Source organism: Cyprinodon variegatus, unplaced genomic scaffold (genome assembly GCF_000732505.1).
Source record: "Cyprinodon variegatus isolate N-32 unplaced genomic scaffold, C_variegatus-1.0 Scaffold488, whole genome shotgun sequence".
Taxonomy (NCBI): Eukaryota; Metazoa; Chordata; class Actinopteri; order Cyprinodontiformes; family Cyprinodontidae; genus Cyprinodon; species Cyprinodon variegatus.
This window is the reverse complement of record NW_015150941.1, coordinates 539,515-553,728: the sequence shown is the minus strand read 5'-3', so window position 1 is coordinate 553,728 and position 14,214 is coordinate 539,515. Positions and strand designations below refer to the sequence as shown.

The window sequence follows — 14,214 nt, the reverse complement described above, 5'->3', positions numbered from 1 at the left end:
AAAAAAACGTTTTAATTTGGATTGAGCAATGGACAAAAAAAAAAAAAAAAAAAAAGACCAAATCTGGGTAAAAATAGGTATGGAATGACATGAGATTATATGTAATTTACCCAGTTACAACTGGCCAAATGTCTTATTGGCATGCAGTTTCAATGAATGGCAAATGAAGCAGCCTTGAATACTTAATACTGCAGCAAACATTCAAATTGCAGTTTGGTGCAGCCATATAGAAAATAAAGAAAATCCACTCAAAAAGAGATATGCACTCCAATTCAGTTTATTCATACAGCGCCAATTCCCGGCATGTTATCTCAAGGCACTTTACAGAGACAATTAGATACCAGTCACAGTTTTATTTAAACCAATGGGAACAAATATAGTTCATATTTCAATGTTGTTCTAACAGCAACACCTCGGCCAACACTGGATGCTTCTAGCAGCAGATAAAATAAAGTCATTTCTCACATTGTTTCCCAGACAGATACTGTTACCATCTCCCTCCCTACAACCCCCTGTGTTCTTTTCCATTAAGCCCAGTAGGGATCTAAATTAAAGGTATTGACTGTTGCTTTAGGTTGGTAGGATCCAACATGCGATCAGACTCTTGTTCGCTCAGTTAGGCAACCGCTTTCACCTGTTTGTGAAGTAACAGTAGAGAGGCCTTAATTCTTTCCATCCTACAACAGTATAAGAAAATACCTCACCTATGTTATGGAGAAAGTCATGTTTTTTCAACAAATAAAGTTAGAAAACAGAAAAAAAGTGGGTCATGACATAAAATGCTGCAACTCTACAACGTTACGACACTTTAACAAGCTAAAAGCAGCATGTGTTCTGGCACACAAAGCTGTAAAACTGGGTTAGGGCTCTACTATACTAAACAGCCTCTGATGTCTAAAAATAAATAATTTGATTTGTGCTAAAGGTCTACACTGGCAGATATTTGTCATTTACAATCAAAAAGCCATAACTCATGATATGAGATAAACTAAGCTGATTTTTGCCCTCAAGACATAGAAGATTAGTAAACATCTATTAAATATAACCTTTCTAGGAAGTAGACCAGATCCCACTGCAACCATGAAGAAATCAGATCAATGCCATAGTTAAAGTTCAAGACAGCTTAATAAAAAGCTTAATAAAATTAATACCAGATACTTATTCACTTATCACTGATTTGAGCAAGGAATCATCTAAAAGCTTTGAACATTACCACTGTTATAAACATCAAAAGAAGCCAATGATTGTTCTTTTTATGTTTATATATAATAAATTCAATATATTTTTGATATATATTATATATATATATATATTTTTTTTTTTCAGGGATCTATATAAAAAAAATGTCATGTCTAACTGATTTAGTCTGAACAAAATCTTCCAAATAAATGCTGTTTAAGATGGCAATGACATTAGATATAACCAACCTATTTAAATATGAGTCCCAATAAAGAGCAAAAGCTGAAATCCATTCATCGTGCATCACATGCTGTCACACCAGTTATCAGTAATTACTCAGTAATTACTCCTACAGGACATAATCATGGTTCGAAGCTTTTATCTAACTCTACCAGCACAGGGGACGCATCATGTGACCTAGTGATCGCCATGTGACAAACACCTAAATACTGAAAACATCAATAATCTGCATGGAGGCTACGTCAACAGTCGCCACATGCCTGAGGATTGCTGAAAAAAAAAATAATAATAATAATCAATGAATGTTAAAAAGCTTTACATAATCCATTGAATTAACCTAAAATAAAAAGAAATATTGTAATTAGGATCCAACTACAGAATATTAAACTTGATCATTATTTAACTGATAAACCTGCAGTGGAATAACATTAAGTCATTGCAGGCAAAAACTGTGTTTTAATAGCTCAAGTTTCTCTATTCACAACCTAAGTTATGCAGATAAAACTGAACAAACATTAAAATGCATATATAACTAAGAACCTTGTAAAAGTTTTTTTGCAGATTGATACTGTTAAAGCAGTCTGTGTGAACACTATTGTCTTTATTCTATTTCTGTACCGAGTCAACAGTTGGTTAACTAGACTTCATAATGTTTGTATATGGAAGAAAAAAAAAAACAAAGAAAAAAAAACTTGTGAGTCACCAAATAAATACGACTTAAGAATTGGTCTATAGTTCTTTAGCGTTATGTTAACAGGTGTGTCTAGAGTTGTTACGAAAAACCAAAACAATGAAATTTGGTGCCGTAACAAGGGACCGATAAAACTCATAAGGCTGTTTAGGATAAGATAAAATGCACTCTGTTAACAAGTGATATAAAGGCTGTAAGTGGGTGAGGTTCCTTAAAAAAGATCAATCATGGCAGAAAAAGCATTGGGTGAAGCCTAAAAAGTGATTTAGAGCCAAACCCAAAAGGTAAACTAAAAACCCAAAGAATAAAAATAAGCGAAAGAATAACAGGATACAAAAAAATATATAATTATAAGTATTGGTTTTTATATTTCACATAAATGGAAGCAGAAATGGTCTGCTTTATCATAAGTTTTTTAAATACCCAATTTCATGTATTTTCCTCCTCATGTACCGTAAATAATGTAAAAAACAAATGGACTTTGGGCTCAAACATAAATAAACCAGTTTGTATGTTAGCCTTTTGGCTGCTGCTTAAGGATTTTAGTATTTTTTAAATGGGATTTCATTATTTAATGCTTATACTTATCTTTGAACTTGTTACATTATTTCAGATGCAAAGTGTTTAACATAAAACCTATTTTTGGGCAGGATGCAGCAAAAGCAGCTCACATGACCAGTTTCCAGAGCGAGTCAAGGAGTAACCCTCTTAAGTAGCTGCTAGAGCTCCATTCATCATCTCTCAGGCTGCTGGTTAAATTTTGATGAAACTTGGATATGAAGTAGGCCAGTTGTGTGCTCCAGTTCTTTTTGTAGCATCAAATGACCTTAAAAAAAAAAAATTAAGTGAGATACGATATTCATTTGATTTCCTCACTGATACTGTTTACAGAAGATTACTTGAAGACGGCTGCAGCTTGTCGTGGTGTAAAAGGACACATTTCTGACAAAAAAAAAAAAACTTTACTGGAGGCATCAGTCTCTTCGTTATTATCTATTATGTTATTAACATAGGGTTCAAATTCATCTAAGAGCATTACACAGTGTTTAATGTTGCAATCCCAGGTTAAAATGCCTTCAAGTTAGTTAAATGAACCTTGGTAAAATATTTTCATAATTTTTGTAATTATATACATCAATTAATGATTTGTTAAATGACACCTCTGTCATGGCCCGCTTTCAATGGCACTTAGCACCTGTGAGGAGGACAGTAATCCTGCCACACACACACACACACACACACACACACAAAAAAAAAAAAAAAAAAATGTGCAGACTGCTTTATGGCATATGTAACTTCCCCCCTTTCCCCATTCGTTATGAAGACGGAAGTCGATGCGACTTAATTTCCCTAACAGACTGTTTATTAGTAAAAATCATGTAGGGTTGATTTGATTTTGGCAAAGCTTCTTCATGCTGAGATCTATATGTGCGAAATGATCTAATATAGCATAACATCTATCCGTTCCAAGGCTTTGAACTCGTTAGTTTAAAGGTTTTTTATTTTCAACATCGTCATATGACATTCATTGTATTCATCTTTCACACAGCCACTGGAAACAGAAATGTTTCCAGTCCAATCCAAGTACAATATGCTTTTTGATCTGGAGTCTAGACTAAAAAGCATATTTTTCCCCATCTGGCATGACAGTACAAATCTGCAAATATACATTCGTTTAATGCCATTTTCAGTTTTCAGGTCCTGTTCAGATAAAATTGTTTTGTTTTTTTGCCATCTTATTCACACAGAATAACATTGTTTCATAATTGGGTGCAACTGCCTTTCAGCTTTGATTTGGGATTACTAGTATTTTTGCACTATTTGCAGACTTTGCAGTGTTTACAAATCCTTCATTTATGAGGGTATGGAATATATTACTAGACTTTAAATATATCTGTCTAAATCAGGGGCAGATCTGAAATCTAGTCTCTTATTAGGTGGATTTCGGTGCCTCCATTCACCAAATCCTGAAAAAAGCCTCAAAGGTAAAGCGATCCAAGACAAACAGTTGAAGAGATGCCGACAATTTGAAGTATTTTTTGAAACGCTGGAGTTTACTGATCAACTGTGGAGCATATATGACATGCAAGCACATAAACTGGCTTTCCTTTGGGATAAACTGTCTAGGCGTTCCACTGATGATTCATGCTTTTGTGTCAATTTTTCCAGCAGTCAGTTAAGACATGTAAAGATCTGTCTACTTAATTTATATGATGAGCTTTAGGCTTTTTCAGTCACACCCTGACAAACATACATATTACATTCTTCAGGTTCTTTGTATTTTCTTACTGAACCGTGGGTGGGAAAGGTTAAGAGAGGATTTCCAGACTTTAAACATGCATGACTGTCATAAAAACACACTGGGGAAAAAATCTGACATGTGCAGCTCAATCATTAGAAGCTGCACAAAAGGATAAATGGTGGCACTCATCGTTAAATCCATGAAGAGCTCAGGGGAAATCCCTCTGATTCTTTCAAATCCAAAGAAACTCTTTTCAATGCTTAGATTTTGTCTTCCTGTTTCAAAGGGCCACATGTGCGCTGTCATAAAGAAACATTGAAATCGGTTGGACAGTCTTTCAAAAACACACTCGTAATACGGTGAACAGTTGGGGAGCGGCGGTCTGGTGGTTAGGGCGTTGAATCCTGAGGATGTGAGTTCAGGATTGCCTTATCCCGCGATTGCTCCTTGGGCGACCGCACAGTGGCAGCCCACTGCTGCCATCCATGGGAATGGAGAGAATTAATCTCTCCATTGTGAGATCAATTAAGTTCAGTTTAATTTTTTTTTTATTTTTAATTTACTGGCTGTCGATTTCTGTTTTTCTCTTTGTTGCAGTCAAACTTGGCAAATGAGATCTCACACAAGTAAAACCTGTGTGCTTCAGGTTATCTGGTAGAATAAGACAATTTTGAACACAAAAAAAGAAATCAGCTAGTTACTGAGGAGAAAGCACCTACACCTTTGATGGCCTATGATTAGCCTCCATAAATTGTCTAATCGCTCAGCACAACCTAGAGCTAAAAAAAAAAGATCAACAATTTACAGTCACTGAGTGGGAAATTCTTTGCTTTTTAGGTAAATATTATAAACAGCAGAAATCAAAACAACAACAGAAGTTGACTTTTGCCACTTTGCAGGGACCAAAACACTGTAATACTACAGCTGCGCAGGCTTACAACTTTACAGTAGAGTGGGAAGGCGGTCCCTGACCCACTGACACAGCATGATCCAAGTCACATGCTGCCAACAGAAAACTGAGCCAAAACCAGATTTCTGTTACCCAGTCACCTTAATCTGGCATGCGAGCTGTGCCGACTCAGAGAGGTTACAGAGAGGATCTAAAATAAACAAACACTAAAAATGGACCTGTCTTGAGACACTACATCGATGACCAAGAGGGCTCCCCTGTGCCTCCATTTCTTTGACATCCTGTGGGATTTGACAGGCGCGCCGTCCTGTCCAGCTGCATATGGGTGTGGTATGGAAACTGCACCGCCTTCTGCAACACAACTCCTCAGGCTCCAATGCATGATGAAAGCAGCATGTGATCCCACCCACTCATCATATAGTATCTTCAGCCTGCTGACATGAGGGTAGAGGGTGCTGAGTCCTCAGGTCAGAACTTTCATTCATCAGTGTGTCAGGATGATCTACACCACGACACTTCTGAGTTTTTAAAGCGACACTACCAAGGGCAACAACATAACTTGAACATATTCCTAATGGCCAGACCACAGATTTCAGCAGTCAATGTCCAGTGCCATGGCGTTTTACACTGATAATGTCACAAGGTATTTTGAACCACAAGATGTGCTTTAAATCATTCTGCAAGCAAACAACTGGAATCTGTTGGACCGCCCCAGAATAAAAAGAGTCAGTAAGATGTGTTTGTTCCCATTTGTAATGGCAGAAAAAAATGGAAAGAAAAAACATCCATTCCTAAGGATGAACATGATCAAGTTAAGTCACTGTTAATAGCTGGCCCAAGCTGCTTTTTAGTAGGGATATAAGATACGGTACATCTGAATTATGATTATATAAGGACATAACAGCCATTTTTACCAAAATTATGTAGAAGTAGTGGTCCCAGAAACCACTGGGACTGATCCATGTGACACAATTACAAGAGTTTTCTGTGGCTGCAGAATTTTACACAACATCTAATTCAGGGTCTATAAAAACAGGGTGGAGGGTATGTTGTGGTCATCCATGGTCCTGAAATATTAACAATAAACTATTTTGCAAAGCTCCAAAAGTTAATCATACGTTTTGAGTTTTTTCCATTGCAAGGAGAAAAAAAACCCTGTTGTTTGAGAACAGTTGCCAGGAGGTAATTAAGATACATATTTTGTGATCGGGCTGCACATTTCTGCAGTTGTTAGCACTGCTGCCTTGCAATGAGAAGAACCTGGCTTTCTGCACAGAATGGGGTTAATTGGTCTCATTAAATTGCCGTATGTGTGGCTGTGTGTGCATGGTTATTTGACCTAAATGTCTCTATGTTGTGGTCTGAGAGATTGCTGCCTTGTCCATGGTGTACTACGCCGGTCGCCCCATGACCTCTGGGGAGAGACACCAGCATCCAGCTGTTCAAAGCTTGGTACCATTTTCTAAGTCATATTATAAGATCTAGAAAGTATATTTGCTTTTATTGTTTTGCGGTCCTTTTGCAACAACACAGAGATTGTTTTTTTGGATCAGTTTCAAAATTAATAGTAAATAGTAACACTTGCCAACAAACCGATATCCTGATCATTCAAAAATTACTCATTAAAACCCACCATTTAATTACTAGTAATTACTACTAAAAATTAAAACTTCAAGGCTTCTAAACAGGCTTTCCTTAATTGTAAAGGGACTGACTGCACATCTTTTCATGTGCAAATATAAAAATAAATAACACTCTTAGACAGAAAAATCTTAAAAATGTGAAATTATAAACAGTTTACATTTTCATCATTGTGCCATGTGTTTATACATTGCAGGAACTAAAACATTTAATGGATTGTTATTTTCAGCTGGCCATGGATCCAGTACAGCTTCCATGGTATAACATTACTGTGGCCTTCCATCTTATCATTGCCTAATGACCCTGATTATAAAAGGCCAAAAGCAGGAAGCTCATTACTGATGCATATGTAAACATGCAGGGACCAAACACAGGCAAACAACAGCCTGGTCAGGTCTACAGAACTTTAAGAAAATAAATCCTAATGGGTTTCTAATCTTTTGAGGCCATTTCTAATAGCCAGTTTGGTATTTTCTTATAAGCGCTACTGATCTTTATCAAAATTATATCACAAAAATAACTTGGAAAAATCAATCTTGAAGAATCTTGACTAACTTTTGAAGAAAATGTTTTGAAAATTAGAGTCAAAATAAAGTGTCCAGTATCTTAAAGCCTTGAGTACTGTTTGTCTCATAAAACAACACATGGATAAGTCACAGTTTCTGGGTGAAATGTACCTCCAGAGGTACATGTGAGTCCTTGTGAAAAGGAGAAAAAAAAAGCTAAAGAGCAAATATGTTATCTTAACAATTTCTGGGTACAAAACTGCATCTAATAGTTTGTTTATTATCTCAAGGTGCAATAAGAGGGTAAGCTTCATTAGACTAGATTTAAATTAAAGGGGCCAGATGCCGCGTCAGTCTCCCAGATCAGCTTCTCCAATTGGTTGCTGTGGCGCATTGAGCAGCAAAAGTTTAATTTTTCCAACTCCAGCAGCTGCGACTGCTGCTTTTGCAGCGCGTCCAGCGAGTCAGATGTCAGGAGCTCATGACGCGGTGCTTCGGCTGATCATACGTGCTGTTCCCGCAGCTCAAAATGTGCTGCAGGACATTTTGCTGTGCCTTCATGCGCTTCAACCATTGACTTTGCATGTAAACTAGCTTCTTCTGCTGCATCCAGCAGGTGCATTCTGAATGTAGCATCACAGTTTAAGTCAAAATGTTCAAATGATAGCTCCATTTTTTTTAAGGAGGAAATCTGAAGTCAATATCAGATCTCATTCACTTTATTTAGAGGCTGTCGGACTGAAGCAAGCTTCTAGAATACTAAAATCCTCACTGGAAGAGTAATGGTTATTAAAGCCAATTAGCTGTTTGAGTTGAATTTATTTATTTAAAGCAGCTCAAAACAGAGATGGGGATACACATTTGATAAAGAGGTACGATAGTGAAAACTAACTGTAACTAACTAGAGTTTCACACCAGAAGGCCAAATTGTTAGCATCTCTCAGCCAAACACCTTCTGTGCTGCTACTAACCTGACTTGGGATGCTGGCTATAATAATTCACCTGACTGGCTAATCCTTGGTCCACCAAAAGAGGTGCAAGCATATTGACTGGTTGTTGTCTGTGCAGCAACATTAAAGGTAGTGCGTTCTAGTGCATTTTTCAGGACACTAAGTCGTTTGGAAACTATCCCTGCTAACTCAGGATCACTTAAGCTGATTAGGCAAGGGTCAGTCAACCTCATTTCTTGTAGTAGTTTAGTGGGTTTTAACTAGAAAATCAGCCACAACAGGGGCAGCCATCTGAATAGCTGGTAGTTTTCCATTGCTCTCAAGGTCTTTACAGAGCAAAATCTATTTTCCAATAATTCTTACCATAAGCTGAGACTTTATTTTGAAAAAGCACTGAAAGAACAGATAAATTATACTGAATAGATGTGGAGCAATCTGAAAGCTAAAATACATAATTTTATAACATTCAGTTTTACACAAATTCTTAAAGATATTGGATCGAAAATTATATATATATATATATATATATATATATATATATATATATATATATATATATATAATTTTGTTTTATTAAAAAAAAAAAGTTATGACTAAGTTTAAGTGCTGAAAATAAATTTCCTAAAACTTGCGAAGTACCCAAAATAAAAATATAAATGAGTATACCGTGCCTTAAACCAAACAGATCATCTGTTTAAAACATTAAATGCACGACCAAAGCTTTAAAAGTATATACCTACAACCTGGTTCCAATTTACATGGGATTAGCATGCAAACTAAGCATGCGCTCAAATATCAGAGCACCCCTTTCTTTGGTTTTCAAGGTATATATATATATATATATATATATATATATATATATATTCAACAATAACAATAACCATCTAGTTGCAGCAGTGCAGTTAAAGCACCCCTAACCAGTATTAGGTCAATTTAGCATAATTTACTTTACTTTAATCACAAATCAGAATTTTCCATAAGATGATAATAGAATGACATTATTTGTTGAGGTCTACGACACAGAAACAGGGGTTAAGTCACCAAAATAGAGCCTGTCATTCCCTTTTTAATCAGGGTTCATTTTGTTTTTCTTAACCTTTAGCTCCCAGTTGAGGCAGATGTTGGGTTATTCACAGCCTGATTCTACTGCAGGTTACCTGTTAATAAAAGAGTTGTTCCTCTCCCCCGTCACCTTGCACTTCTTCAGAACGAGATTTTGCAGAAATGCATCCATATTACAATGACAGACTTCTACCAATCCCTTTACTTTTTTGTATTTGATCGAAATGGACACTTTGGATCAAATATTAAGATACATGTTTTAACTAAACTCACTAAAAGCATCTTAATTTCACTCCCATACGTTCATTTAATTTGAGCTACCGCCAGATTGCTTTGGTACCATATTAATGGAAAGTATTTAATTAAATGGGTTGAACATGTGCGCCTAAATTTGCTCGGTCACAGTGGAGCATCAGCAGATCCACGGTCACGCAAGCACTCAGTGTTCCCCTCATTAACTGGAGGAGAGACCTAAACATCTTTAAACGGCAGCTGGTCACAGTTAACCGCTGGTTCAACAGATTAACTGCGACCAAAACAAAAGATTCTCACTGAAATTGTGCCAACTGAAATCCACCTGTTAAGTTAATCCGTCACAGAGGATTAAAAATGGCTCGTTTTTGTACACACCTGACCGATGATAGAGAAGACGGAGCCCACTTCCCTCTCGGTTAGCGTTACGTCCCCGTGGCTTGTGTTGTTGTAGCTCGCAGAGGCGGGAGGCGATCAGCCAGGGAGCAGCAGCTCAAACACACAAAAAAAAAAACCCCGGCGAGGTAAGTCTGAGTCCTCGGAGAGCAGCCTTGACTCCTCGGCTTTGTTTATTTATATAAAATGCCTCTGAGGCGTTTTGAAACACCTTGTGAATGTGCGACTATTGCCCCCAGAGCGATGTCGGCTTTCATAAAGCCACGGGTGTTGAAGATAGACGTCACTACGCATGCTCACAATCTATCCCCGCCCCTGAGTCGAGGCTTAGCCAATCAGAAGCGCGGGGTTGTTACATAGCCTCTATTACTGTGAGGATGTCAGACTGAGCCTAGTAAAGCTTTCTGTAATAATAACCTTTCTTGCATAAGCCTTCTAGTTTTTTTTTTCTGCTGTTGGGTAGATGTTTGAAAAGAGCAAACGCTAGAACCTCTCACCAATGGCAGAGGGTCCTGTTGCCCGCATCATGCTGTGAATTTATGTTATGTATTCAGCCACACTGCCCCCAAATGGTTATTTCACTGCACTGCTTCCATTAGGTTGACACATTGGTGGCATAACGAAATTGGCAGGACCAAGATCAATGCAGATGCATTTTTTCTTTTTCTTTTTTTGCATCTCTTTCGATTTGACTTTGTGTTGCATAATAATTGATAATTCTTATTTAGAGCTTTACATGCACTTTTCATAGGCATGAATACCATATTAATTTTCGAATTATAAAGTGTCAAAAAAGTAGTAATAATACATCAATCACGTTTTTTTGTGTTTCGAAGTTCAAGCAAAAAACACGTTCATCAATGAATTAATAAACATGCAAATAACATTTTTTAAAGTTTTATTTGAAATAAAGAAAAAAAACCTCAAAAACATTTCTATAAACCCATCATGGGTAAAGATAAAGTAATTTTGGGCTGTTAAAGATGGTTTTAGCTTTTCTTTTTTAGAGAATTTTTTGAACCAATACAGAGTGAAAGCTACACAACCAGGTTCAAATGCACATGCATCCCTACTAATATTACAATTTTATGTCTCCCACTTAAAGATAAAACACAATAACTTTGGAGTGATTAGCCAGCTTGATTGTTCCATACTGAAAAAAAAAAATAAAGTCAAAGTAAGTCATTTAATTGCAATTTTTGTTGAATTAAGCAGGTGAGAGAGTTTCTTTGTCAATAGAATAAGGCCAATTACATTTATAACAAGACAAAAACAACTACATTCTCCTAGTTCAAGTGCATAATATCTACTAATCATATCTACTCATTCCATTGGTATATCATCTTATTTACCTTGGCAAATTTTTTACACATTTTTTGTAGCATAGCAACCCATTTTTCAGAAGTGTTGGTGTCTGTTTAAACTGTCTGGTTTTGCCTTTAAGGCAAATCCATAAAGTTTAAAGGTGAGGCTTGTCAGTACCTGTCCAGAAGACCAATGTCAGCTTGCTTTATCCTTTCCAGAACAAGTTTTTATGTTGGTATCCATTTGTTGTTGCATCTAGGGGGAATCCACCAACCCTTAATTTTATTAACTCTTGCAGTGCATTGGTTCCCATGGCAGCAGCCCTATAGTATGATGCAGTCCCTGAGCAGGATGTTGCGGCAGCCGTGTAGTTGGTACAGCGTTCTTAGGTTTAAATGCCTCAGCTTGATTTCTTTTGTGACTAAATAGATCTTTATCTAGTCTGACTTAAAAACATTTCTCCAGGAAGGTCTCTGGCTAGTTTATATGGACACCCATAGATTTTAGTCTGCTTAAATCTTCTTAATCTGAACTGACTTCAGACTTCTTTCAGTTTCTCAACACTGTGAACATTGTTGGCCCCTGAGCAGCTAATTTCATTTAATCTCAGGAGGACATATTGGGTCACAGATATTTATTCTAACCAAAGAATTGTCCCAAATCACACAAGCTTTTATTCAAAAGATTAGAGTTTGAGTATCCAGCCAGCATTCTTACAGGACTTTGCACATGGCTCACAAGGTATTCTGGTTTCTTTGCAATTTGCTGAAGGTAAAAATCCAAATGTGGGAGAGTTATGCAGATTAAAACCAAGCCCTTAAGTTTATGTGTTGTTTTAGAATTTCCTTCTATACTGACTAAAATGTATAATTTGCATTTATTTTTGCTGATTTTTATCACATCAAGGCATATCCAGTGTGTAGACTGCAGAATATATAAACTAATCTGTGTAACTTTTATATCTAACTTTCAGTACAACATAATTTCCAAAGAATATATTTTTGCTATGTTGATTTTCAACATTCAACTGAAAAATAACATAAAGTTTCATTTAAATTAATAAAAAACAAATTGAGTACATAAACGGAACAAGATTAATTATAGAGACCAACATACTTTCATCCTAAATTCAACAAATAAAATACAAAGCCTATCTTTTCTTTTTATTTATTATTTTATATAAGGAAACAAACAACTAAATACCACTGAATGCAATAATACTGCAGGAAACAGCTTTTTTCAATGTGCAAAAAAAAAAAAAAACATGGTGTTGAATACAAACATATTCCTTGGGTTTCAAGTGAAAAACATTGTTTTAAAGCAATTTTGATTTCCTTCCTCTTCACCATTATGCATAACTTAAAACTGGTCATTAAGTCACGAAAGAATAACAAAGGTTTATAGTTTTTATTGTATGCACAAAAGGTGGAAAGCTTTTGTGAGTGCAAAGTAAGACCTATTTCACTTATAAAAACTCAAAAATAAAATGTTTGAGGAGTTAAAAACCATAAAGAGAAGAACTGCAGGTCCAAGTGAGTCATGTTGATCCCCCTCACCTGACTGAAGTATTGCTTAAAAGACCATCATCCATGTTTGTTTGATTGAAACATTTTCTCACAGAAACAGAATTTGAAACTCAGTGAAATTGGCGAAACTTGCGGATCTTTAATAGAGTGACTTCACAAAGGTCCAACTACGCCATACATTTTACTGTGCGACTGAGTCAGCATGCTCGTGTACACCGAACCATCATGCTACAGACTTAATTCAGCATAAAAACAGTCAGTTATTTGTCCACAGTACTCTAGGAATCACCTTTTCCTACCAAACTGTTAACATAATTTTTGATATCACTGAAATATATAAACATTTAAAATAATTCAATTTGCTAAACATTAAGAGGAACAAAATAAGACAGGAACGCCTTCAACAAATGTTCAGGTTCTGGTGTTGCTTCATCATCCAGCACAGCACAGATGATACCAACTCAATGCAGGATATGTAACTATTAACTATACATATATACAAACACACTGGTTTCCACCAGTGGTGAGTAAGGTGTGGGTATCTACAGGGCCTTTATACATGATCAGAAAATTGTAGTGCAAGCTAATCCAACGTCACATATTTCAAACATGCATTAGTTCTCATTGTTTGGTGTGATAAAAAAAAAAAAAAAAGTCTTTGTCCTGAAACTTGGCTCGCTACCTTGAGTAGCAAGCCAAGGTTCTGTCTCTAAAGGAGCGCGTACGTTGATGGTAAAGCTGCTTCCATTAAGACTTGTGTCGGTTCGTGTCTCATTTTTTTACTTTATTTTAGGTAGTAATCCTTTTTTCTGAAGACAGAAACACTAGGAACTCTTCTGTTGTGGATGAAAGTGTCACCCAGCGAGCTGATCACGTCTCTGCAGCAGTCCTTTAATATCCAGGGACAGTTTCCTGATGCAGCTGAAGGAGTGCAGAAAAAAGTGTTTCCTGTGTTTTTACAATGCCTATGTTGTAATTCAGTTGTGGTTCTAAGTGTTAGTGCAGAGCCTGCGGTATGGGTGAGGTGGCTGAGTAATTAGACGTGCTAACTGAGGAAAAACTACTGAGAGAATCCGGCTCTGTTTTATATCACGTTTTCAAATAGCTGCATTGAGTTCATGATGTTCTCGTCCTGTGAAGATAAAAAAAAAAAAAAAAAAAAAAAAAGTCAGAAACACATGTAAACAAATACCATTGGAACAAAAAAAGAAAAAAAAACAAAAAAAAAACATTTTTATGAAGTACATACAGCCAAGTCTGCAGTGCCGGGAAACAGTATTTTCCCCCTTACAGATTTTATTTTCTTTTGCTTTT

The 14,214-nt window shown here is 36.4% G+C and overlaps 2 protein-coding genes across 8 annotated transcripts in view; both read right to left on the bottom strand.

Moving 5' to 3' along the window:
* Positions 1-10,329, bottom strand: part of LOC107094518 (solute carrier family 23 member 2-like) — a 43,223-nt gene extending 32,894 nt beyond the window's left edge. For both annotated transcript variants that reach the window (XM_015390189.1, XM_015390190.1), the window contains exon 1: positions 10,052-10,329. The gene's annotated coding sequence lies outside the window, so the exon portion shown is untranslated. The remainder of the gene's footprint in view (positions 1-10,051) is intronic.
* A 2,301-nt stretch (positions 10,330-12,630) lies between these two features.
* LOC107094521 (calsenilin-like) overlaps positions 12,631-14,214 on the bottom strand; it is a 56,860-nt gene continuing 55,276 nt past the window's right edge. For all 6 annotated transcript variants that reach the window (XM_015390194.1, XM_015390195.1, XM_015390196.1 and 3 more), the window contains one exon: positions 12,631-14,032. In XM_015390194.1, the coding sequence (XP_015245680.1) occupies positions 13,985-14,032 (48 nt within the window). In that variant the 3' untranslated portion in view covers positions 12,631-13,984. The remainder of the gene's footprint in view (positions 14,033-14,214) is intronic.